Consider the following 27,739-nt stretch of genomic DNA (forward strand, 5'->3'; position numbering starts at 1 on the left):
GGGCTGCGAGCTCGACCACCCATTTAGGAGAAAAAAAGCCTAATGTTTCCCGATACGTGAATCGAATCTGCGGTCCTCGATCCAGTAGTTAAAGCCCCTACTGCAGCAGCGAATTGAGCTATCTATTGTTGTTTTATCTGTTTAAAAATTCCGTCTGCATTGTTACAGTAGAAAATGATACCGAACCTGAGGAGAGTACGGTGCGGGATAACCCGCACAAGTACCTGTTATATCAACCGACTCCGACTCAGGTGCTCACCTACCTGGCTAGTGCTTGTAATGACTTAGCACCCGGAGGTGGTCTGCTACTTTACATATCCGCCGACGGCCATTTCTCGTCTTCACCAAAAGACGTTATAGAAGGTGAGCTTTCATTTGAAAGAACAACGATAGAGATTGCTGTAAAAGACATTTATAAAGTTTTGTTAACGTGTATTATATTTAACGTGCATATAAGATTGTTCTAAGAAAAAATAAAAAAAAAGTTTTAAATAATAATAATAATAAAAACATTTATTTAATTATTAATAGAAAAAGCATATTAAAGACTACAAAACTCACTCCTATTCAAAAAAAAAAGAATTCAATTGTGTAGTTATTGTATGTTTTGTCAGAGTCCCGATCACAATTTATGGTTTTTGGAAAAAAAAAGTTATCTTAATAATTGTTATAGTAGCTTTAATTTATTTAGATACAAAATCATAACCGGAAATTCTCAATTTCAAATGCTTCCAATATTAAAATTCTTGTCGTTACTCCTTTGGTGATATTATTATAATTGACGTAATGTAACGTGAGGTTCCTATTAAAATACACAATTACTTCAATTTCTATTCGACTAACAGAGGGCTATGATCGTGGAGGAGTATTGACATCGTCCAAAACGGAGGTATATCGACAATCTGACAAAGATCATCACAGAAGTTCACATGGAAAAACAAAGGAGGCGAACTGCCTCTACCCCGCCGATTTATACGCATTTACTAGACGCCCGCTGGTTGTTATCGTTGACTCCGATAACTCCGGCGCGTTTCTAAGCGTCGGAGGGAGCTTCGGTCAACCTCTTGTCATCCTAACATCCCCGGTCAAAATGCCTTCAAATTATTTGGGTAAGTCAATCATCTCTATGTAATCATCCACGATTCTTATTTTTTATTTATTGCTTATTTGGGTGGACGCGCTCACAGCCCAACTGGTGTTTAGTGGTTACTGGAACCCATGGACATCTACAACGTAAATGCGCCACCCACCTTGAGATATAAGTTCTAAGGTCTCAGTATAGTTACAACGGCTGCCCCACCCTTCAAACCGAAACGCATTACTGCTTCACGGCAGAAATAGGCGGGGTGGTGGTACCTATCTCTGCGAACTCACAAGAGATCCTACCACCAGTAATAGCTTCGCCATAACCAGCTTCGCTAAAATAGCCAAAACATTCGAATCTATCCGTCCGGTCTCACAATCCGGCCGTGAAGTTAATTAACTAATTCACTTACATTAGACAGAATTTTAATTCATATTTCGTTTGCCAACAGAACGCAAAAGGCAAGGAAACATGTTTACTTTATTCATGAGTTGTCCTTTTACTGGATTTTCTTTTATCACTGAACTTTTCTCTGTCTCATTGAGTCAATGGGAACGATCTCAGCTACACCTTGAGGACTTCATGAACGAATTATCTCAGATCATCCTTAGGGGTCGTGTTGGTGAGTGTTAAACACGTATTTTCTTATATTTTTCCAATATTTTAATTTATTTATTATTAACCTTGCCTTCATATCAAGTGTTACCGTCAACTACAATATGCAATCAAATTTACTCTCTGCCCACATTTGCGACACGAAAAAGTATATTTTTTGTAATAGCAGAACCTTGAAATGCGTATTAAAAATTCAAACTTTCTATGGACAGCCCACCTGGTGTTAAGTGGTTACTGATAGACATCTATAACTTAAATGCGCCACCCACCTTGAGATATAAGTTCAGAGGTCTCAAGTTTAGTTACAACGGCTGCCTCACCCTTCAAACTGAAACGCATTACTGCTTCACGGCAGAAAGAGGCGGGGTGGTGGTACCTACCCGTGCGGACTCACAAGAGGTCCTACCACCAGTCAAAAATTGTAGTGGAAATTGTGCTCTATTTGGAAGTTGGGCTCACCCCATTTTTTTGTTGTTGCTAGTACACAGCCCACCTTTTGGTGAGTTGTCGCTTTGTCGCTCATGCTCACCGGCTGTTCCCATTGAGGACTCTAAATGTCTCTCTATTATAAGCATCGCTCAAAGCGATCAAACAACACCGTGGAAGGAAATCCATCTATCAAGACTGTATCCTCGATTATCTTTTATTGCTTAGGCGGGCTAACAAATTCACAGCCTACCTGATGCTAAACGGTTAACAAACCTCACGGACATCGGCGACGCAAATTCTGTCACCTCTCATTCAGTTTTTCAATTACTTTAAGACTAGAGACTAAGCGAATAACAACTGAAAACTGACTTCTTATGTCTCTAGATATAATGTATCTACATTTCCTGGGCGATGACTTCCTACGTCTGATGATATTCCGTTACATATTCTGTGAGATGTCGATCAGAATGCACCGGTCGTTCCGCTCCAGAAACTATTGGCCTCGGTGTTCGCCTCCTCTACCAGAAGATCTACTGGAACACACGCGTCTAAAGCACATCATATTTGATTTGGCTAAATGCTTACAGGTATTTCAATTTGTGACAGCAGAAGATGCGTAATTATCGCTTAGAAGATGAAACCCGTAGAAGACACAGATAACTATACCCCAAAGTCATTGTTTGTTTAAAACAGACCTATAGGTAGAGATGTAAGACTTCCAGATGACGAGACTTATAAATTAGCTCCTTAGGCTGTAACAGCCAAGCATTTCCTTATTCTGCTATAAACATTATGCTCTTCATCAATGGATATACCTTTATATTTGCTACTATTATGAAATAAGATTATTTTCCTTGAAGTGCATCATCGTGAACAGTTCGATGAAAATGTTTAGAAAAAAAGCATTATTATTTGTTTATTTTATAGGGTTATTAACTAAAGGGAAACAATTAAGCTATTTTTTTTAGCTAACAACGCATTTCAATTACCCTATATCATTTTTATATCAAAATTTTACTCATTTTCTTTCACGTTTTCAGGTTCAACAACATTTCAACGACCCGTCATTTAATGGTCCCCAGTAACTAGAAAAAATTAGTTCGAAACGTGACCTTTAGTCAACTTTCGATTTGTATTGTATTTACGACTTTTTATTGCTAAATATATATTTCATACAAAACTATACCAGTGAATTCCAAAGACATTACACAGCAGCACGGAACAATCGGACCCTTTTTCGAAGATCCGGCAACAGCTGTTCATCAAAACGTGACGAATACGTGAAATAGCTTCTTTTATCAAAGAACTCACGAGCATCTGAATCTATTTAAGAAAAACCTACAGTTTTATCAAAATTATTTTGTACAAAATTATACCTTATTGCGTATTGCTCAGTGAAGCATCTTCCCTTTTGTAATTAAAGATAAGTAACAGGAATGTCCCTAAATTCGTTAAATATTCTATACCAAAACGAAATCTTCATTACCTTCTGTGGCTTAAAATAGAAGTCCATAGCAACAGTTGTTATTCTATAGCAACGTAATATCAAGACGTCGCCAAATAGCAATGAATAACCAGGAAAACTCTTTAAATGTTTGAATCACGATATGCTCATAGGCAACCCACTGCGGGCTTAGCTGGAGTGACACTATGGACACATCGGCACGCTTTGTAATAAGAAAACCCTGTGTTGGTGATTTTACATTATTTTACTCGTAATGCGAAAATCTATAAATCAAAGATTCTACGAACAAAGACTAGTGATAGGTGTCCCTTTTGTATAAAACATTTTTTCATGCATTTAAATGTTTTATATTATTAAATACCATTATAAAATGAACATATATAATTAAATGTACTTAATTAATTAAATGTGTAATTAATTTTATACCCAAAATAATGTATCCTATTATAATTATACTTATATATTATTATACTATAGTATTTAATTCTTAGTCCTGGTATAGTAATAATTTTTTTGTAAATCATGTATATTTTAGAGTAATAAATACAAGATAAAATATTATGTACTATAAATGTGTAAAATATATAATATAAGGTGTTTGGGAAACAAGGTATCATCGGGGAATGGGGCTGAGGCATCAACGGTGTATTCAATTATTTTATATCATTCTTGACCTTCGTGTGATCAGGTTTCAGCAGCTGAAGGGCTCTTGACGATGGAAATCTAAAACAAAACTTTAAGAGTCCAGATTTTGGAACAGAAACAGAAATCCATAAGAAATCTTTTTTTATGTACTTTTATTGGTGAACGCATGAACAGAGTCCATAGACATCACGATGTGAGAAATCAAATATGAGCTCCAAGTCTCAATTATATTGGAACAGCTTTACCGTTCTCCAGACCGCGACGCCAGGTTATTCCGCGGCCAAAGTAAGCACGCTTGTGCTACTCACACGTGCCGGCTTCCAATAACATCTAGGACCAGTAAATAGGTAACTAATGTAATCATTTGAAATTAGCCTACTCTTGATAAATAGTATATTATTAATGAAAATTTTAGAAATTTTATCAGGCATTACCTAAAAAAAAAACTGAAATCTTAATACAGAACAAGATAAATCAAAGATTTCGTTAATTATTTCAGCAAATGAAACTTAAAATATGTCAGTATATACTATATGTCAGTATTGTATTTGTATATTTATAATGTCATACGTATTTTTATATATAAAGAGGTATATATGTATAAAAATCATAGATTGCACGTATTTGTACAAGAATGAAGAGATAAATGTTTAATTCAAATAAAGAAACAAACTTAGCTATTCATTTCTACAAAGATAGTTTTCTATAAAGTTTTTTTAATCTCAACTTTTTTTCTTCATATTATTGTGATTCAATATAGCATATGATACATAATTAGGTGGTCAAAGACGAAAGTGTCAGTGAACCCATAACATTTACTGTGAAATACCCAAAATGGTAGACTGAAATAAATATACGATAACATCTGATCGTTTAAAAAACAAACACAGAGCTAAAACATCATAAAAGAAACATAAAACCCTTCAATGATACTAGTTCATAGAATGAGTCCTAAAATCCAATGATGGTCTAGTAATCTCAGTGAGAGTCTCATAACTATGGGATAACTATGGGACGCATAGCTCCTACATAGCACCATTAAGGCGTAGGAGGTAATATAATTTAAAGTATATTACTTTATAATATAAATATAAAGTATCATTTATTATAAAGTAATATCTCTGAAATACTGACATCGATACTAATTTATCTAAGTGCATACGAACACGTGGCCACGAATGACCTCCAAAATAAAAACATAAGAACGTGTTTTAAAAAATAACCTAAAATTAATAAGGAAATGAGTATTTAGTGGTATTAGGAGGGAATTGTAGGTCTGTAGAGGTACGTTCCACCATCCTAAATATTACTGCCTCGGAGAAGTAAAGCGAATGATGGGACTTCTATCATACGTTGCAACGAAGAACTTCATAAGTTGCGTGACGGCATCTGCATTATGTTTTCATAGTCCATAAAAACAAATATACACTTTTTAAAACACTAGCTAGCCTCTGAGTTAATCTGTAAAGATAGTGCAAAAAAAATAATAGAAATTGATCAGTTGTAAACAATGGGAATATTTCCAACAATGATCTGTCTTGTTATAATATTAACTTTAATTGTTCTATCATAATATACCAAGCTTCTTAAAGACGGTCCTGGTGAAACAAATAACTCAAATGCCAGCCGAGAAATTACATGTGCATTTATTTGTCATATACCTAGTCTGTCAACGTTGACAGCTTTCCCGCGATAATCTATTATTTTATCTGTATAAATAAGTGACAGTCGCAAAATACTATTAAAGCCATAAATATTAAATTATATAATATGTACATATTAGAAGGGTGTCAAAATTTGCGCCGTATGTATTTATATATTTATTATAATAGATGTATTTATTATTATTCTGAATTCTGTATGGAATTTGTTGTTAAAAGACAATTTTTCGTTCAAATAATAGGGGTACCTACGATATTTAAGAAAACCAAGAAATGTAGTTATAATTTTATTAATAGCAAGTATATTATTATAATTTTTAAAGTTTTATAATGTGAAAACATTTAGTTAAATATTAGTATAAAATTTAATATGGAAATATGTATGTACATATAAAAATTTAATTATTATTGAAGTTAAATTTTTAAAGGTATGCGTGACGGAATTGATTCTTTAGGAAATTATATTATTATATTACCTAAAAAGATATACTATATTAGATATATACTTATAAGATGAACTATATTAATTCATATGCTTATTTGTAATCTCAGAATGTTTAGTAATTATCGTGTAAATATAATGTGTAGATATTTACATGTTGTTAAAATAATAGCGAAAATGTATAATATGAAATATTAGCCTAAGAAAATAATACCATGTGCTTGTTTTGACACTAAATCGAGGTGATAAAAATTAATGTATATTTAATACTTGTAAAATATATTTATTACAAGAACATGTATCTATGTACATATTATTACATAAGCATATAAATTCAATTAGTATGTAATATGTAAAACATTTTTTTTGTAAGAGAGCAGATGGGTAATCGTTTTCGGCTATGGTAGGCTGCATAAGAGTATGTAATTGACGCTATTATATTTAAGGTGTTCACAGCGCCATACGTAAGAGGCACTTAAAATAAAAATAGTGTAAAAAATTTTTTGGCTGAAATAAAAATGCACTAGGTTTTATGGAACTAACTTTTATGGAAATTAAAGTGTTGAGCAGTATTAGACATGTTTAGTGAAATTAATTGAGGGTATTTTTTTATTGCTTAGATGGGTGGACGAGCTCGCAGCCCATCTGATGTTAAGTGGTTACCGGAGCCCGTAGACATCTACAACGTAAATGCCTCCACCCATCTTAGATATGAGTTCTAAGGTCTCAGTATCGTGGCTGTCCCAACCTTCAAACCAAACTGCATTACTGCTTCAAGGCAGAAATAGACAGGGTGGTGGTATCTACCCGTGCGGACTCACAAGAGGCTCTACCACCATTAAAGAATTTCGATAGACCTACACTCAGCATTGGGTGGACATGGCTTGAAGAAGAAATACTCTGAAATTTCAACAAAAATTCGATTGGTTAGATGTTCTACTAATGAGTTCTTTTGCCATTATAGGCAAACAAGCATTTAGCTCAACTGCTGGTCACTGTCACTCATGGACATTACCAAGTCGCCGCATATTAGCAGTAAAATATGCAACCTGAATGGCTGCTCAAAGTTACGTTTTTTAGACCAACAAAACGACGAAAATGAAAAGAAAAAAAAAAATTAAATGGGAAAATACTATTCGGTATATTCTATACTTATACGGTTATTTTTCTAGAGAAAATAATATTCGCATGATTGGGAGAGCTTCCTACATTCCATAATTATGCAATTATATTGCATTTATTTTTTCCTTTTTTTTCCCTAACTATAGCTGATAGCCTTGAGAGGATATTATGTAGATGAGCTCACAGGGCTCAAACCGGAAATGTTGCTAACACTGGCCCTAGCAAGAGCAGCTCTTCGCAGAATCTACCACCGGATCGGAAACGCGACCCACTGATAAGATCCGACGAGAAACTCAATGGGCTGTGTCTGTGGGTTAACTCGTCAAGCGGTTCGTCGCAAGCGACGGGTTCGACGAGGACGGTGACCGGTGCTTGTGGTACCTAAAAGCACCGTTAATGGATCGGGAGGATCCGTAGTGGCGTGTTTGGGGCGACGTCGACTGTTTACCATTCGGTCTACAGGATCGGGGCTGTAATATATTGCGTGCTAACTAGATTACATATGCTTAAATACTTTGTACATGTTAAGCACGACCGTTAATCAAATTGGTCGAATATATGCTGTTACGAAACAGAAAAATTTAATGTAATAATTAACTATGATGGATGTTGACACACAGTGCTGTTGTGTGATTCTTGGAAATTAATTGTTAACATCGTTTTGTTATTACCAAATATTTAGCAGTATTTTGAATTGATATAATTGTAAAAAAAAAATATGTACAGTCATTAAGAAAACATTCTTTAAACAATGTACATATTGTAAAGAAATTTCTCGATACATGTTATGTATTAATTTTAATTTAGATAGTTCACGATTGAAAATGTTAAATGTTAAACGTATTAAAGTTTTGAATTTTATATTAAAATGCCTTCATTTATTTACCTTTTTCTCGGATATTTTTCGGTCTGCTTATACAGTCAGATGGTAACAAAATAAATTATTTTGACGAATTCTAGTCATTTATTTAGCCACTTTACTAGCTTAGAAATTGCTCCCATTTTGAATAATAAAATTTGGAACATCGGTTCTTTATGCAAAGTACAACGTGTAGAGGATTATATATAGTTATAGTATCATTGAAAGACTTTCAACGGTGAGCACTCGTGAATATAAATCAAATTAAAGGAATTCAAGAAACTGGATACGCAATAATCCCAAATAAAAAGTACAATCTATTGAATTATAAATATGAATAACGTAAAAAAACAAATACGTATTTAATAATTAGACACAAATCACACACGTACCTACGTATTAGCTGAAGGATCATTTAAGAAGTCGTCGTAGCCTCGTAAAGGTTAATATGCCTGGTGTAATCGTACCGGGTCATCAGATCACGGCGCCCGTGTTCGAATCCCGCTAACAGATAACTTTTTTTGTAATGAAATACGTATTTAAAACGTGTTCACGAATGACTACGATGAAGGAACAAAACATCGTCTAATAAAAATGGAACCTGAAAAAAATCTATCTTACAAAATTGCTGATAGTAAGCCGTCTTGTTAGCCTACACGAGTAGATCCAATCACGCCTGGGCTAACCACCAACCTACCACCTAAGCTCGTTCGACTTAAGCTCGTTCATTCGTCTAAGCAATAAAGAAACAATAAAAAACAAACGGCTTGATCAGGGAAAAGTATATGCCAACACAAAATATATGACCAATTCAAGTTAGATCCATGTCTTGATAATAGATTAGCTGTGAATGTTAGAACTGTGTCTCGGCACGAATAAATATTGATTGATAGTACACTGAACGTAAATATTTGATTATAATGTATAAAAACAACCGGAAATGTTTTAATGGCTTCAGTGGACAGTCGCAGCAGTTCTTTAAATCTAGTCCACTGACGAATTCTGGCCACAATCTAGTTAAAGATAACATCACAAAAATAACGGGACAAGAATGTATCATTATAACTTTTGTTTAAGCGCCATCTAGTAGTTTCACGCAGAACTGCATCAATAGCTTTGTTCCACAATTAAAAAACAGAGCGCGCTATACGCATTACTTTAGTTATATTTATTAAAACTATAATCAACAATCCATTAAATTATGTATTTTAACGCTATTCGTACATACATTTTGTTGTTATTCTTTTTATAAGACATGTAAAATTTAATTTTTAATTTCAGTATTAGCAGGTAGGTACGTAGGTAATAAAAGAAATCAGAATTTTCAATTATTTGAAATACTTCAGTATTTTCATAAAGCAAGCAATGCGCTGAGTTTGTTTTGTTTTTTTATTGTTTTGGTAAGTTATCCACGACATGATATAAATAGAATTAAAGAAAGTTAAGAGTTGTGAAATATGCACTGTTTTTATAAATCCAAATCTTGTTCTTTATAGTTCAAATCTGAATACATCTAAAAGCTAACATTTAGTAGGTAATTGTCGTTTTAATCCCATAGAAACGCGTTGTGCCTGACACAGCATAAACATTTTCGATTCAGTTTTCATATACTACGCACAAACGCAAAACAAAAATAAATACGCTCCTAAATGAAGCAGTCACGATTCCAGTTCTCAAAGACGCTACAGACAATTTGGATCTCATTCAAGGAACGCACGGTAAGTCATTAGTGCTTACATTTATTTTATTAAATACTAACCGATAGAAGATCTTAAGCGTAGCTCTAGTATTTTATTCTATTAGTAGAAGTAAATGGCAACCGTTCTAATAAATAAGCCCTCGACAGCTAAGCTCCCTTATTATCAGCCAATTCTTTTAACTGATGACGCTTAATGCTTACCGAAAATAAATTCACTCTCGATCTTATATTTAGCGCGCCTGGCCGTACTCCGAGGTGTCGGTCAGTTGAACCGGGATTTTGTGCCGATCGCCGATAGTTTTCTCATTAATTAAATGTCTAGTTCATCATAGCGCAGCACGTAAACACCAGCGATGGCCTGATGATACGAAGTGGTCCGACTGCCTCAAGGTAACTGCGGTGCACCGCTCCAAAATAATCCGACATCCAGCGTTCATAGTACACAACTTATTCACACCTATTTCCACACTGGCCCACGCAAACATAACGTGTTTTCAGTCACTGATGCTCACATTGAGCCGAAATGTTGTGTTCTTAGTTTACACGGTGATGAAGTGAATTCCGCTGGGCCCGTGTTTTAAATAAATATATATATATACAAAATAAATTCCATGAAGGTCGTCCCGGAAGTTTTAACAACGTGTAAATATTTATTAAAACTTTAACCGCAGTTAAACATATGGAATCTGAATTGTCACCAGATCAAGAGAAAGACACACCGCCCGTGCCGATTAAAACGTACCAATGGGAAGATTTAAAAAGAGCTCGTGAAGTTGGCGCTTACCCCTGGACTCATTTACTGAAGCCGCCACTCGAGGGCGAAGTTACCGCTGAGGATATAATAAGGGAGACTACTCCCAGAAGAAGTATGTCACGAGAGTTTTCAAGGTCGCGAACGCATTCACCAGTTGACAGTGACATTCAGAAAATTCTAAACCTTGACTCTTCACCGGGAAGCAGCCGAAAACATGGCGATGAAGGTGAGGACGAAGGGGTTCACATCCCTAATTTTTCTAAAGAAGTGTCTCTGGATGAAGAAGACATTCCTGGCCCGGTTTTAAGCACTTACATTGTGAAAAGGCCAGAGAGTCAGAGTAGTGTACAATTAATGTCACCTGTAGAAATTCCTAAATTAAATGTTTCTCCGAAGGGAATATTGAAACGCCGAGTACCAGATCAATACATAGGTGTAACTGAAACACGTGAGAAAACGAAGTGTTGCCATCCTCTTGTTAACAAAATAAAGCACTTAGCAGACAAAACATTACACAAATTAGATAGGAGTGATTTAGAAAAATCCCCTCTCTCCAAACGAAAGAAGAATGAAAATACACAAGAGATAAGACAGTTAAGGCATTCTCCGGGAGCCGTCAGAAGACAAAAATTCAGCGCAATGAAACTAGGTGATTCTGATGAAATGAGCAAAACGATGAGTATTGACACACCGCCACCTAGAAAAAAAAAAGAACATATTTATGAAGATATTGAAGAATCAAAACAAGACAACGAAAAGTCGCTACACTTTTCTAAGGACGTAGACAAGCAAATTTCTACCAAGGCCGACGATGAAAGTAAAAGCGTAAGCAATAAAGAAAACGATAGCATTGCCGAAAAGAAATCAATCGCTTCGCTAGATCCGAGCTTAATAACGGATAATGTTTCGTTAAAATCGGGTGAACGCGTCATGGAAAAACTACATAAACAAGACGAAAAAAATAAAGAAGCAGTTCTTTTAGATGAGGAGATGGATCCAGACGAACCGAATGTCGACGAAATATTTCAAAATCAACTCGACGAAACCAGAAGAAACAATGAGTCCCCCAATATAACTATAACAGAAATTACAGACGACGATGTAGATGGTAGCGGAGATTCAGGACATCATGTAGCGGCTCCAATCGAAACGTCGCCAAGCCCCAGCCCGCAATGTAACGTAAAGGACAAGGACATCAAATTTATCAACAGGAAATGGTCTAAACAAAGCAGGTAAATTTTATTTTTTCTCTTTTACGAAATACGTAACAATGACATAACACACGCAGAGCGAACGCGCTTAGTTCTGACTGTTTGATAAATATAGCTACACGGCCGGTCTTCCTGCCCATTCGGTAAGCTCTTTAAAATTGTCATCAGTGATCAGTGGTCGCGGCTGCTTTCACGTCTGTGATTAGTACATTCACCGACCGGCTTTGACAAGCACGCCTAATGATTCATTGTCCGCATGACAAAATACACGGTGTGCGGAAACCTTAAAGATGGCACGGTTGCGGTAGGCCGTAGTAACGAGTAAGCTCCGGCGATGGACATCGGAAGGTGGTACGCCTATAGAAAAGCCCTTGAGACCGACAAGAGAAGGCAGCGCCCAAGTGTTTACGCCAGACGTACGGTGTGCTTGTCAGTATTTTCAATGTGATTCGCTATTGCCGGAACGAGTTAATCCGGTGGGCACTAGACCAACATCGCGGGCGAGCAATTTTATTTCATACGATAGGTAAGTCACACACCTACATGCAAATTTTGACGGTTTTAATGTAATTTTATGACTAACATTATGTGCGGCAAATATATTTGAAACACGACTTCGACCCGGCGGCGGCTGCGGCTAAAACGAGCACCGACAGTTGGCCTAATTGTGACTCGACTCTGTGAAGTTTAAATATAACTACTATCTTTTGCGACGAATGTGAAATTTGCGTTATGCAGTTTTCTTATTTATGCTTGCGCTGAGCGAATGGTTTCGTTGAAAATATTTATGTTGGTCGTCGAAATATATTTTTTATTTATTACATAGCCGAAATTGCTTTCAGTGATCACGAATACGAAATTATAGAAAAGCCGCCACCAAATATCGTTTACACTGCACCGAGCGTGGATGAAGCTTCACCGCGAACTAAAGTCGATGATGATTTGTCGAGTACAACTTCGCTGGAAAGAAAGCTTTTGCAACACACGTCCGACGAAGACGAACCACCTGACGACAAGGACAGTGCACACGAAGATACGCACGAAAATATTTTAAACGCCGAAGCTTTACAACGAGACATTGAAGACAGATTCTTCGTCAACACACCTTCAACAATGTCTCGAACAGAATGTGAAATAAGTACAAGTCAAGTGGATTCGTCCGCTTTAGAACAATTACCGTTAAAAAGGGATAGCCGCTCGAAAAATCCTGATAGTTCTGATAGCAAACTACAGCAACGCTTTAGAGAAAGCACTGGTAAATTAAAAACACAAGCAGGAAAATTAAAAACAAAGTTACAAAATATGAAAACAAATCGCATGTCTATGCCTGAAAGACCTAGATTTAGTCTACCCGAGCGATCCAAAGTTAAAACGCCTGATAAACCAAAAATGTCACTACCGGATCGACCAAAGCTTACGCCAGATAAAAGAAAGTTTAAATTACCTGAACGCCCAAAATTAAAAAAATTCAACATTACCTTACCTGACCGACCTAAGTTCAATGTTCCGGATCTATCGAAATTTAAAATGCCTGACCGACCAAAAATTAATTTTCCTAGTTTAGGACGGAAGAAGGATAAAATCGAAACTTCGAGCTCAACAACGGATGTAGCTAACGTAGCAACAGTAGATTTCGAAGCTAAAACTTACCCTAGACTATTCAATAGAAAGAAAAAGTCTGAACTTCAAAAAACATCATCCTCTCCCACATTGAACCGGGACGATACTCCACCTCTGATGTTCACATTTAACTTCATGAAGAAAAGCAAAGAAGACCCAGGAAAGTATGTACCCGAGAGCCCTGAGGAACTGAGAGAGTACGGAGTTAATAATGATGACAATCAATATAATACGGATATCAATAACAGAAGAAGGTATGAGACTACATACGATTTTGACAAAGTCGACACAGAATACATGGACGAGGAACAGGAAGAAACGAATTTAGAGATACATAACACTTCATCTTCTCCAGATATATCACCGTCTAAACAAGAATACACACCAGTCATAACCGAAATAAACAATGACGAATTTTTCGTACGACCGAGAGGGATTTCTCGTGAAAACATTCAAGTAAGGGAATACTTGAGCGACGAGACGCGCCAAGCGTTTCAGAATCCGAAAAACGTTTTGGCTTTGATGGGAAGCAGTACGGAGGTCAATCATGACAATTTGTATATGAATGACGTCGAATCAGAGTTTATAGACGAAAACGAAATGATGAGGTATTCAAGTGAAGATCTCAACGACAAAGACGACGGTTACTACACATTCCCCCCAGTGAGACCATCACGAGCTAAACGAAAGAAAGAAAGGAAAGAAGAGGAGCCCACTCCATATATTGACGAAAGCGCCAATGCTAGCTTACAGTTCAGCGAGGTGGATCTCGATATGCGAGTTGATAACGTCGAAGGTAAGCTAAATGGTGCAATGTCAAATGAGAGCTTCGAGACAAATAAGTTAGATGTCAACAGGTTAGACTTCACTCCAGCCACAGATTTACATTCGATCCACGAGTACGCTAACGACGAGGTCATACAGTATCCGGAAAACATTCCGATTCAATCACAGACCCTGCCTATGCCGCCCAAGAGGAGGAAGAAGTTTGGCAAAAAGGACATTGCTCATTCGTCATTGAATGACTTCAAAAACGTTTCCAGTGCCAGGTTGTGGGAAGATCCGCAGGAACAACACACCGAAGATGTAAGTAATATTATCCTGTAATAAAAATACTTCATAGCTTAAAGATAAGCTATAAGATAGCTTAAAGATATGTAGACAGTTTAGTTAAAATATATCAGCGATTTTGGTAAATAGCATAATAATAGAAAACAGATAGATTTAGATTTAAAAAAAACTTAAAATCTATTTGCAATCAGCCGTATTGCTTTAAAGGTAAAATGATTTTGCCTGATGAATCAGAAGCGGATATTCTTGACGCTTCAAACTAATATTAACGAACACCTCAAAAATTACACTATAATTATTAAAGCCTACTGCTACATCAAGCACACGTATAACTAGAATAGGCTCTGGCTAAAGTAACTAATCGAAAGATCGCTAAAGTACACATAACTCAATTTTCACTAATAAATAAATTTTAACAGTAAAATAAAAATGCTTCTACACTCGACGACAAGTTTAGTACATACAATCCATCAGGGTTCAGTCAACACTCCACCTAATATAATGTAACTATAATTAATATTTTTACATTCCCTACATTGTATTAATATATTATAGCTATTTATCATCTATAATTTAATGAGACTTGGCTAAAGCTTAATCTAAATAAATAAAATTGAATGTTTATGTTTTTAGAGAATCGTAGCATTCCTAAGCCATTCAACAGACTGTGATAAAAATTGTTGAAAACAGTTGTTGTACTCCAAGGAACGTTGATGATAAACACACATTGATCGGGCGCGAGTAGTTATAAATCGATATTTTTCATACATTTAACAATATTAATAGCGACCGCTCAGGAGGTTTCAGCTGTCTAAAACAAATCTAAGCCAATTCCAAAAAAAAACCCTAATTTTTAGCCTACCATATTAAAACAGGAACTATTATGTTTTAGAGCCTCCGTTTTGTTTCTGAACCCGTAAAGAGCTTTCTTGTCAAGCTTCAAAGAAGTCGGGCTATATTTGTGATGGAGTTCCAGCTTCCTCCCCCATTCGACTTGCAATCTTTATCACTGAAAGCAATAATTGCTATTACGCTTCGAGGTTTAAAAATTTAAAAAATAACAGTCAAACTTTTAAAAAAATAGCCCTTAATAGTGAGGCTATTTTGAGAATTCTTAGGTGATCAATAAAGAAGAATCTACGAAATTCATTCAAGAACAGAGCAGAAGCTTTAAATCCTTATTACATAAGCACACAAACAGCCTGTTATTAAATAAAAACGTTACACGTTGACCCTGAATAGTGTTTAATACGTTGTGAATCTGTAAAGGGCAGCTGCTATTCCAGATATGTTTGGTGTAGGCTAAAAATAATAAATAGCTCGCTCTTCTTCATGGAACTGTTCCGCTAATACCGACATAAATGCTCATAGTATCAGGACAGTAGATCTGTTGTGAAATGGGGAATTCATTGATTTGCAGGCTTATTGAGGCTATATTAAAATAAATGATTATGGCCTAAAGTGGAAAGTATCACTCACTATACCGCCTATTTGTCCATCCGTTATCCGCTAATGTTTCATGCGTTTTGGTCTAAAAGGACGGTCGTTGTACCATATAATCAAGAATATCATTTAATATCTCAGAGTGTTATATAAAAATAGGGAGGCCGTAAACTTGTACAACTTGTACATTCATCTGTAAAAACAAATTCAATAAAAATGATTATTAAAAAATAAAGAATATCAGACCCTATCGGAACATGCATCCACATCGTGTCCTGTTTATTTCTGTTACAAAGAAATTATCCTTTCCGATTTAAAGGCACCCACTCTTGACCAACGGACGTTATGCTGTCCATGGACTTTGGAGACCTTTTTTTATTGCTTAGTCGCGTGGACGAGCTCACGGCCTACCTGATGTTAAGTGGTCACCGGAGCCCATAATCGTCTACAACGTAAATGCCGCCACCTACCTTGAGATAGGGGTTCAACAAACGATCTTCAGTGCTTTCCCTACGTTTGCCGCTAGGGGCGCTGTTCAAACTCAGCAAAATTTGAGATAGCTTTTACGCGATTGAGAAGATAAAATCTCATACTAAGCACACCGACAAGCTCTAGAAAAACTTGTAGTAAAAGTATTATAACAATTTTCATTTAAATAATTAAAAGTAGAGCATCTTAATATTTATTTACTAATACGGCCTTTTTTTAAATTATATACAAATATCACGGCCACCGCTAGGTTTAACTAGTTGAAATATTCGTAGCCCATATTAATAATACGAGATAATTAGTGATTCAATTTCATGAAGTGTCACGTAAGTCATTCGAGGTGAATGAACTGTCTTTTATTCTTAATGACATCTATTTAAATAGAGTTTACGTCATTCTGTTGTGGCATCGATGCTCGGCGACGATGAGTCGTGGAAGGCGATGCTCGACTTCTGCGACACCATCTCGCAGAAGGAGGCGGCGCGGCGGGGCGCGTGAGAGACGCATAATCTCGCCGCCGTCGAGCGGGGGCCAGGGAGACGGATCTCGCCCAAGCCCTGGCCCTCTATGTGTAAAAAAAAAAAGACATTCTGTAGTCTTTGTTTCTTGTGCTAGGATTTTTTCTTGTTTTAGAAGGTAAATACCTCATAGTCGCCATCGGTCTTGGATGCTAAGTCCAAGACAGATTATCGTCGCTGTTGTACGAAAATCTGCTATGTGCAAAAACTCTATTTTGAATTAATGAGTAAAAACATTTCCGTATAAAATTTTATATGAAGATGAATTTTTAAGAAGTATATCAAATGAAAGCTATAGATAGATATTAAAGCTATGGATACATAACCGTTTTTTTTGTACGGTAGATAGGGCTGTGAACTATACAAAAAAGTCAAAAAGTAAAAATCTCAAAAAGTGCACATAGCAGATTTTGGTTTGACAACGACGTTATGTCATCACCTATCGCTAATGACTCTCTTCGAACCTTATTTGAATAAGAACCTTTAAGCATATTATTAAGGTTTTTATGGTTTTTTTTCCCATTGTCTGCAATATTTTGTGGTATGGTGATGAATGTCTACTTCGTCGCCAATAGACGTTACCACAACCAAGCTGCTGCGTACCAATTACTTTGGGCAACTTTATCGGGATCTGTTGATTATTCGCGGTGTTCTTACTAGCGTTATAGATAATTAGAAGTGGACCATATATGTACTGGTATTAGGCAGGCACAACTGTCTATCGCAGCTCCATCAGTAAACCTGGTCTGGATCAAAGGTTTTCATCGTGTTAAACTTCCATATTATTACGTCTTACGGAAACACTAAAACCGAACCCGTCATAAATTGTAATTTTCGTAAACACCCCTGAAGATAATAATTGTAAATAGACATGCTTTAACAAAAACCGACTTCAAATAGAAAAAAAAAGGTTATTCCAAAACAAATTAATATACACTAAAAACAATAATCGTCGAAATCGGTTGGCGTGAATATTGAGTTATTCATCTATTTGTTGCGCACGTACTTAATGCAAATTTAAGACTTATATGGTTTTCTCATGGATACCATTAATTGAAGTAAATTGAAATGGGACCACACGGGAAGCGTTAGCTTTTTGATAAAAAAATAATCATCAAAATGTTATGAGGTAACAAACATAAAAATAAAACATACAGTCGAATTGAGAACCCCCTCCTTTTTTGAAGTCGGTTAAAAACGACTGCTTTGTTCATTTGACTGTTTTCAAGAAAATATATATAATTCGATCCGGTACGGCCGTCAGGTTCCAAGATTTTTATCACGACAGAACAATGTCCGTCGTTTCTGCTAGTCTTCTATATATGTATACCTATATAAAAATGAATTGCTGTTCGTTAGTCTCACTAAAACTCGAAAACGGCTGGACCGATTTCGCTAATTTTGGTCTTAAATTATTTGTGGAAGTCCAGAGAAGGTTTAAAAGGTGAATAAATATGAAAATGCTCGAAATTATACAAAAACAAACAATTTTCTTTTTTCTTTGATGTGTCCCCCGTCGGACGGATTCCTTTTGTTTTTTTTTAAAGTTTATTTTATACAAAAGTTTAGGTTGAGGCACTACGAAGTCTGCCGGGTCAGCTAGTTTGTAATAAAAGAGAACTGCTAGCTTCATTAGCGCGTAATCCGTCAATTGGTGTCACAGAATGTCAAAGACTACTAATATAGGCGTCTACTCCCATTCGATGAGCAGCAGTGAAGTTTCAAACAACAGAAACTGGCTCGAAGCCAACGAAGTGCGCTGATTTATTTTCGGAAAGCATCTATCTGACTGACCCAGTTAATTGTAACTCTGAGACTAGCGTGATTTAAATACACATGTAATACTATTAACGGAGCGGTGGCTTGTATAAAAACGTAAACAGAGTCCTGGAAATTAAATCGCTTTCAAGACCACAACGCAAGGTTGTTGTCGGCTAGTTAAAAAGTTAGATTTTATGTTTAACGTTAGTATTAAATGTTAGATTCTGCAAAGCACTGCTCTTGCTAGGGTTAATGTTAGCAATGTCGTCAGGTCTGACCCCGTGAGCTCACCTCAGTTAAGGTTACGCTGAAATGGTATTTCAAGAGCATCAGCTTAATAAAGGAAACAAAAAAGAAAAATAGAGATGTTATGCCAACAACACACTGTACGCTTCTTCATATTCCAACCTGAACACATTCCTGAACCTTCACCATACATGAACACATCAAGCATTCAATTAGTATGCACACGTTGTGGTATAGTACAGTGTAGCACAAAGTAGTTATTCCGGACGGCCACCGCTCAGGTTTCGGCCACCACGTGTGATTTTTAGACTTCTTACTCTCGTTGAAACGTGGTGGCTCGAGTATTGCCGCAGTGGCTGTCGCGGAACGGGTGCTGGGATTGGTTCGAGGAAAATAACGAAGGCTTCAAGTATGGCGTTCACACGGTCCTCGTGGCTTGACCGGCGCAGGGCGTAGGAGCGAGTCTCTTCTTCTTCGACGGCTCTCTCCTCTTCTTCTGGAGAGGTCTTGACTCGTCGGCTCGCTGTCTCGAACTGAATTTGCAGCGAGGTAGGCCCCTTATTTATGGTCGCCCACACGCACTCGGCCAGCGCTATTATGAGTCCGAGCACGGTGGGCGTCTATTGTTCTCTCGGCCGCCTCGCTCGCCTATTGTTTGCCTAGTCGCTCTATTAGTTGCCCGTATTGTGACTCGCTCCTGCGTTCCCACGCCAAATTAAAGACCACGAGGACCAATCTTTATTTTCAAACAAAATATTTACAAATTACTTATTTCTATTTACATTCTCTCTATTTATTTCACAGCTATTTTTCACATACTATCTATTTACGGACATTTATAACTATTTATTCTCTATTTTAACTATTTTCTAACACAGTCTATTTACGGACATTGTCTATTTCTATTAAATCTCGCTGTACTTTGCGAACATATCTCTATTTAACTATTACTATATTTCCTATCTATTTTTAAACTATCAATGTCCGTCGCGAATAATATCTATTCTACATTTATTCATGTCCGTCGCGAACATCCTCCCGCCGTGCAGCGTCGTTCACGTCGCTGCATCCTCCCTGGTGAGCGGCGGACATCGTGGGCAGCACGATGATCTTCTTTGCCGGGCGTCGCAGGATACCGCCGGCGGTGCGCACGTCGACCACTCGAGTGATGCCGTCGGCCCCCGGGTAAACCTCCTGGATGATCCCTCGTGGCCAGGTGTTCCGTGGGAGCGTTCCGTCTGCTATTATCACGACGTCGCCTATCTTCAGGGCGGGCCCGCGGCTGTGGGGCTCCCGCCGGTTCTGCAGGTCGGGCAGGTACTCCCGGAGCCAGCGACTCCAGAACACATCTGCCAGACGTTGAGCTGCGCGCCAGTGTGCGCGCCCTATGAGGTCGGCGTCGTCAAACTTGCCCGGCACGGGGACTCGCGCCGGGCCTCCCAGCAGGAAGTGGTTCGGTGTTAGAGGGTCGGGATCGTCGGCGCTCACCGATACGTGAGTGAGAGGTCGGCTGTTCACTGTGAACTCTGCCTCCGCTAGCAGAGTGTGAAATATTTCGGGCGTCGGGTGCCTCGGCTGTTCCGTGGCCGAGAGCGCGGCCTTTACCGCCCGCACCATTCTTTCCCAGGCGCCGCCCATGAAAGGCGCGCCCGGTGGGATGAAGCGCCATTGGATAAGTCTTAAGCTCGCTTCATGCTCAGTCGCCTTGTCCATAGCTTGGCGCAGCTCCTTGTCGGCACCTCGTAAATTGGTGCCGTTGTCGCTCCATATCTCCGTCGGGGCTCCCCGGCGCGCGATCATGCGCCGGAGTGCCATCACCGCTGAGTCCGTGCTGAGGCTCGCTGCCGGTTCTAAGTGTACCGCACGCGCAGTGAGACATGTGAAGATGGCCACGTAGCGCTTCTGGGTGCTTCTGCCGGTGGTAACTTGATAGGGCCCGAAGTAATCGAGGCCCACGTATGTAAATGGTCGCCGATGGTGTGCCAGTCTGCTCGGTGGGTGGTCGCCTGTGGCTGGACGCGGTGGAGTGTCCTTGCGGATACGACACGGAAGACAGTTGTGGATCACGCTCCGTGTCACTGGGCGTAGGCGTAAGACCAGTACGACTGTCGGCACTCGGCGATCGTAGCTTCGGTTCCGGCGTGGTGCATCTTTCTATGGATGAAGTCTATCATCAGTCTCGTTTCGCGTCGGGATCCGTCTAGCACGAGAGGCGAGGTGATGACGTCAGCTCCCTCTATGTTGCCGATGCGTCCGTTAATTTTCAATATCCCGTCCGCGTAAGTTACGGACAAGTTTCGCAGTCGGCTCGCTGGGGATATTTGTTTCCCTCGCTGGAGCGTCAAAATCTCTTCCTCGAAGGCCGCCCGCTGGCTCTGTCGCCAAATGAGCGTCTCGGCGCGTCGAAGCGTGTCGGCGTCTAAAGTCTTCCATTGGATGACTGCTTGCTCTGGCGTCCGCGGTGTGTTCAGCGGGGTCTTCGAAGTCGTCTTCTTTCTATTCTTCTCCCACGTCGGGTCCGAACGCGGGTTCCGCCTGGTCCTCTTGTAATGAGTGCGCTCGCGACTCCTGCGGCATAGGCTGACGAATTGTAGTATTCGCCCCGTTGCACGCAGGTACTTCTCCCACTTGGAGAAGCGTCTTGGGTCCGGGATCGCTTCGCCGAGGCTCTCTCTGCTCACGGCGAGCGTTGCGCACTTCTCTTCACCCGTCTCTTCTGCCCTTCTTGCAGTCCGTTGTACGAGCCAATCATCCGGATGCCGTCTTAGGTATTCCGGGCCTATGAACCAGCGGTGGTTTCTTTCAAAGCCGACGGGTATTCCTCTTGTGGCGTCGTCGGCGACATTCTCTCTTGTGGGGACCCAGCGCCATTCCTCCACAGTGCTGTTTTCTTCTATGGTGGCGCTGTCGGTCCAGAGCACTCGTGTCTGTCTGGCTTTCTATAGTGTTTTCCCGTGACGGCCGCGGCTATGCGGCTTCCCATCACGTCGGCTTGTAGCTCGAGGCGCGGTACCGATGTTGGCTTCATGGGTGCGACTCGGGCTTTGGCGAGGGAGGTCCTCATCTCCCCGTCGGGCGTCTCCACGCGCCAGTACAACGCGGCGGCGTGGGCGAACTTGCTGGTGTCCACGTACGTGTGGAGCTTGAGGTCGGCGGCGTCCGGGTACTGCAGTCGGTTCTTCACTTAGATGGCGGTTGCAGGTGACCTTGTCGCGCCGAAGACGATGGACCTCGTCCGGTATTCTGTGGGCTCTCGTGAAGGGTCCTCCCTCCACAAGTACCGGAGCGCATCGCGGTCCTCGCTTCGGACGCCTATCCGGATGAACATCTCCGCGATGTCCGCGGAGACGGCAACGGCGTGCTGCCTGAAGTGCATCATCGCTCCGGGCAGCGACTGCAGCAGGTCCGGGTCGGTGAGCAGGAAGTCGTTCGGGCTTCTTCCCTCTAGTTTTCGCAGCGGCGTTGTGCGCGATGCGAAGCTTCTCCTGCTTCATTGGTTGTGTTACGCCGAAGTGTGGCAGGTACCAGGTTCGGTCCTTCGTCCCCGTTGACGGAGCTACTTCGGCGTATCCTTTCGCTACTAGTGCGTCCATTTGTCGCTTGTAGCGCTCTTTCAAATTTGGATCCTTCTCCAGTTTCTTTTCTACGGACGTCAGGCGATTTATTGCGGCTTCAAAATTGTTGGGCATTCTCAGGCTCTCCTCACGCCACAGCAGTGCGGTCTCGTAGCGGCCGTCGGGTCGCTGTTGAGTGGTCTCTCGCAGGATCTTCAGCGCGCGCTCGTCCGGATCGTTCTTCGGCGTCTTTGCGGCGACGGTGAGTCCCTCAATCGCGACGTAGTGCTTGAGGGCTTCGTCCACGTTCGTGTCGACCGTCGTCGCATGTGCCACGAAGTTGACGCGCTGTCTCTTGCCTCCCGGGTGTGCTCCGTGCACGACCCACCCGAGCGGAGTACGAGACGCCACTGGTTGATCGCGTCGTCCCGTCCGCATCTCCTCCGTCACCAGCAGGTGCCAGTTGTCTTGGCCGATCAGTATCTTCGGCGAGGCGTAGCTCGTTTTGAAGTGATGCCGGAGGTCGGTGAGGTGATGGCACGACGCGAGGACTTCGATGTTCAGTCGCTGTGGTGTTAATTTTAAGCCGTTGACTGTCCGTAGGTTCAGTTCTTGCGGTTCCCCCGTGCGTCCGCATAGCTTCAGCGGGACGCGTCGTGAGCGTGTTGCGTCTATCTTATTGTCTCCGATGGCAGTGATGAAGAGGGGTTCAATCGGTCCTTTGGCGCCCACTCGTCTCGCGAAGTCTTCGTCAATCAGCGAGATCGTCGACCCGTCGTCCAGCAGGGCCCATGTATCTGCTTCTCCCGCCGGTCCGATAACAGTAATTGGCGCCATCTTCAGGTAGGCTGTCGCACTTCTTGCGGCCCACGTCGAGGTGACCGCCTCTTCTTTTTCTTTCGGCTTCTGCCATGCTGGCTTCTTATGCAACAGCTCGTGGTGCGTGCGTTCACAGCTGTCGACGCCGCACTTCTTCTTTTTGCATACGTGTCCCCGAGACCGGAACCGTAGGCACCGGAAACACAAATTCTCGCGCTTCGCCGTATCCCAGCGCTCGCTGACGGCTGCTCTCTTGAATTCGGGACAATCTTGTGGGATGTGCCCCGGCTTCTGACATGCTGCGCATTTCCTCTCTTCCTTCGCTTGCGTGGTGTGCGTCCTCTGAGGCGTGTTCACCATCTTCCGCCGACCGCTGGTGTTCTCCACTCTCGTCTCTGGTTCCGGCTGTGCGTATGGGCTGCACAGGTCCGCCTCGCGCTGTAAGAAGCGCGACAGCTTGACGAGGTCCGGTTCTCCCGCCGGTTGAGTTGCCGAGAATTCGAACCAGCGGTGGCGTAGAGTGGACGGCAGCTTCTCTGATGTGATGTTGGTGAGCTCCGGGTTGTACATATAATGTACGCGGTCGAGGGCCCTCAGAGCGGCGACGACGTTGTTCACCTTGTTCGCGAATACGCAGATGTCCCTCGGTGTGTCCGTGCAGCGTGGCAGCGCGCGCAGTCGTTCCAGCTCCGTTGCGGCGATTGCTTCTGGACGTCCGAAGCGCGATTCTAGAGTCCGCATGATCTCGGCGGGCTCGGTGTAATGCAGCAACAAGTTTTCGACCGCTTCTCTTGCTCTTCCTCTTAACGTACGCCGAAGTCTCGCAGTGTTCTCTGCGGCGCTGAAGCTGTCCGCTGATTCGGCGTAGGCGACCTTGAAGGAGAGCCATTCCTGGTGCGATCCACTGTACACTGGAAGCTCCCCGTAGTACCGATGCGATGGTCCGGGCCTGGCTTGGCGGGCGGCCGTCGCGATGGCAGCTGCTAGTTCGGCGATGTCGCTCTTCGGTGCGACAGGTGCGGCAATCGGTGCCGCGGCAGGGGCCGGTAGCTTCAGCTGTTCTATTGGTGCGGGAAGTTCCAGTTGCGGTTGCTCGATGGTGGCTGGTGATCCGTGTGTTGGCTGCATTACTCTTTCTTCGACTCCCTGTAGCGCGATCGATCGTTGCTGACTGAGCCATGTGTCGATGCGCTGTGATTGCTCGTTCTCGTCCTCCGTGAGTGTTGTGCGCGCATCTTCCTCCTCTTCAACGAGCGCTTCGGCTTCTAATGTTGAGATGCGGGCGGCGGCGAGCTCTGCTTGGAGTCGGGCTTGTTCTTCTTTGGCGCGAAGATGCTCTTCTTTGAGGCGCGCCATAAGCAACAGCCGTTGTGACTGTTGACTCGACTTTCTTGAAGATCCTCGTACTGGTGGCGCCATCCCGTCGCGGAGTGTGGAGCCTTCTTCTGTCGTCGAGATTTTGGCAGCGGCGTCCGTGATGTGGGACCCGTGTACAATTGGATTGGCCGTGAGCGCTGACTCTTTCCTGTTCTGGCTCGCGGATACGACGCTCTCCGTTGCTGCGTCGCCTGAAGTTGTTGCCGGTGTCGCGGTGCTGGGAGGTCTGACCACTCGACGACAGACCCCGCTGTTCGGTCCCGTTGGCGACGCCGGCGAGTATTGCGTAGGCAATATTTGGCGGGAGGGGGGCATCGCTTGTGAGCCCCGCGGCACTCCCGGACACTTTTCCACTCGGGAGGAGGGTGCCGCCATCGGTGGCGGTCCCTGCGTCACTCCCGAACGCGGCGCGGTTGACTGGGAGGAGGTTGCCGCCAACGGTGGCGGTCCCTGCGTCACTCCCGAACGCGGCGCGGCCGACACAGCTCGTTGCTGTGCGTCTTGTGATGTTGAGCCCGAGACAGCTTCGTTGCCGGGCCGGTCAAGGCGTGACGACCTCATCTTCTCGGGCCGTGTGAGCACCATTTCTTCAATCTTCAATCTTCAATTTTCTTCGATCTTCCTCAAATGAATCCGGCTCGAAGGACCAATATTCCGGACGGCCACCGCTCAGGTTTCGGCCACCACGTGTGATTTTTAGACTTCTTACTCTCGTTGAAACGTGGTGGCTCGAGTATTGCCGCAGTGGCTGTCGCGGAACGGGTGCTGGGATTGGTTCGAGGAAAATAACGAAGGCTTCAAGTATGGCGTTCACACGGTCCTCGTGGCTTGACCGGCGCAGGGCGTAGGAGCGAGTCTCTTCTTCTTCGACGGCTCTCTCCTCTTCTTCTGGAGAGGTCTTGACTCGTCGGCTCGCTGTCTCGAACTGAATTTGCAGCGTCGTGGGGTCGTCGTACCCCCTTAGGGGGGGGCACGGAGCGGGCCTCGGGGAAACCCCTCTGCCCGGACATGTAGCTCCCTGCCTAATAAGGCAGGGGTGATGCACTGCTGGATGGGGTATCAGGCAGGCGTGATGTTATGTGTGGGGTCGACTTCTTTTTTCTTCACTCTTCTCTTCTTCTTCCTCTCTTCTTTCTTCCTTCTTCTTCTTCTTCTTCTTTCTTCCCTTCTTCCGGGGGCGGCTGCTGCTCTCCTCCATAATTTTTTTTTTTTTTTTTTTTTTTTTTTTTTTTTTTTTTTTTTTTTTTTTTTTTTTTTTCCCTGCACTATTTACAATTTCATCTTAACCTAACTTAACCTAAAGTAAACCTAACTTACATCTAAGTGACGGCAGCGCGCCGTTCCTGCACTCCGTGGAGTGCCGGGACAGCGCGCGCCGTCACACCTAAACTAATCCTAATCTAACTTAACCTAACATAACCTAGCTAACCTACTATGGGGGAGAGAGCGAATCCGCACTCCACGCTACAGTCCTCTCCCCCTCTCCCCATCGTTATACAATATTGATGGGGGGGAGGATTGTAGCGGGTAAGAACACCCCATCCCAAAAGGGGGTGGGGGGTGGGGTCAAAGCCCCTCATGGAAATGAGGCTGCACCTACGGGGTGCAGCCGCGGTCCCCATACGGGGGACCCGCCAAACGGGCAAGAGGCGTGGGGCTAGAGGCTGATGAAACTCAGCTCCGAGAGGGGCGCTCATAGGTCCTCCCCGGCCTCACAGCCGGCGAGGAGCTTTATCTCCGAACGATCGTCGGGGGTACCAATAGCTCCCGCGGCAACGCCGTACCATCCGGTGGTCTGGCGTGCAGCGGGGCTATGCTGTGGAGATGCTCATGGGGCCCGTTTTCGGCTCGCTCGTACATATTACGGGCGAGCCTAGTCACAAACTCCACGAGCGACTCCACACCTAGGTCCCGGGCAATAACGTCATTTCTGACGTACTGCCCGGCCCCGACGATAATGCGGAGGGAAAGACTCTGCTGGGCCTGCAACCTAGATCGCTGGGACGGCGACAACAGGTGATACCAGGCCGCAGCAGCGTATGTGAGGCGGGAACGGACGTATGTCTTGTAAATGGCGAGTTTGGTCCTGGTCGGAAGCCCGGACGCAAACACCGGCCGCAACAAGAACCTGGCCGCGCGAGTCTGACCGATGACTCGGTTGACGTGCGCGACCATGCTCAAGGAGCGGTCGATGTCGCATCCGAGATACCGGACCGTGGTCCTGAACTCGACATTCACACCTCGGAGGCTGAGTTTCTTTGGGACGACTCTGATACGGACCGGACCGTAGAGTAAGGCCGCGGTCTTTCCCACATTGACCGCGACTCTCCAACGGTCCAGCCACTGGGGCAGTAAATCCAAAAGCCTCTGCATCCTCATAATGGCTGCAGAGGGGAACGGAGAGGACGAGAAGTAGGCCGAGTCGTCAGCGAACAAGGCCAACTTCACGTCCTCCTCCCACGCCCGAAGGTGACCCTCCAGGGTGGGGATGTCGTTGGTGTAGAGGGCGTATAGGATAGGTGATAGGACACTACCCTGGGGAACCCCGGCCGTAATGGGACGCACGGAAGACCGTGCGCCCTCGACCGCGACAAAGAAGGTTCTGCCCTCCAGATACGACCCGAGCAGTCGCACGTGAGCGTGCGGTAGGCCCGCGTCCCGCAGCTTGTGGACCAGCCCCTCGTGCCACACACGGTCGAAGGCCTTCTCGATATCGAGAAGGACCGCGACCGTGTATTGGCCCGAGTTTCGCCGGTCTGCCAAGTGATGCAGGACACGGGTCAGTTGCAGAGTCGTCGAGTGGCCGCTTCTAAAGCCGAATTGCTCCGGCCTGAGGAGAATATACGGCGATATTC

General features: G+C 42.7%; 3 protein-coding genes and 1 non-coding gene across 4 annotated transcripts in view; 3 read left to right on the top strand and 1 right to left on the bottom strand.

Moving 5' to 3' along the window:
- Positions 1 to 11,338, top strand: part of LOC101746024 (protein SCAI) — a 30,922-nt gene extending 19,584 nt beyond the window's left edge. The window contains exons 9-14 of the mRNA XM_062670754.1: positions 169 to 363; positions 846 to 1,109; positions 1,536 to 1,706; positions 2,513 to 2,715; positions 3,169 to 10,040; positions 10,723 to 11,338. Of these exons, the coding sequence (XP_062526738.1) occupies positions 169 to 363; positions 846 to 1,109; positions 1,536 to 1,706; positions 2,513 to 2,715; positions 3,169 to 3,213 (878 nt within the window). The 3' untranslated portion in view covers positions 3,214 to 10,040; positions 10,723 to 11,338. The remainder of the gene's footprint in view (positions 1 to 168; positions 364 to 845; positions 1,110 to 1,535; positions 1,707 to 2,512; positions 2,716 to 3,168; positions 10,041 to 10,722) is intronic.
- On the top strand, positions 6,933 to 7,073 carry Mir3273 (microRNA mir-3273). Its single transcript, NR_107558.1, has one exon. It is a non-coding gene; the product is annotated as a microRNA mir-3273 (primary transcript).
- Positions 9,516 to 27,739, top strand: part of LOC101746166 (uncharacterized) — a 28,055-nt gene continuing 9,831 nt past the window's right edge. Inside the window, exons 1-3 of the mRNA XM_062670726.1 lie at positions 9,516 to 9,612; positions 9,881 to 12,007; positions 12,829 to 14,692. Of these exons, the coding sequence (XP_062526710.1) occupies positions 10,701 to 12,007; positions 12,829 to 14,692 (3,171 nt within the window). The 5' untranslated portion in view covers positions 9,516 to 9,612; positions 9,881 to 10,700. The remainder of the gene's footprint in view (positions 9,613 to 9,880; positions 12,008 to 12,828; positions 14,693 to 27,739) is intronic.
- LOC134199567 (uncharacterized) lies at positions 16,787 to 25,980 on the bottom strand. The gene is made up of 2 exons (XM_062670751.1): positions 19,297 to 25,980; positions 16,787 to 17,174 (listed from the first exon to the last, which is right to left on the bottom strand). Exon 1 carries the CDS (start codon positions 25,467 to 25,469, stop codon positions 22,074 to 22,076), a length of 3,396 nt encoding a protein of 1,131 aa, XP_062526735.1. The 5' UTR covers positions 25,470 to 25,980; the 3' UTR covers positions 16,787 to 17,174; positions 19,297 to 22,073.

This window comes from Bombyx mori, chromosome 1, assembly GCF_030269925.1.
Source record: "Bombyx mori chromosome 1, ASM3026992v2".
NCBI lineage: Eukaryota > Metazoa > Arthropoda > Insecta > Lepidoptera > Bombycidae > Bombyx > Bombyx mori.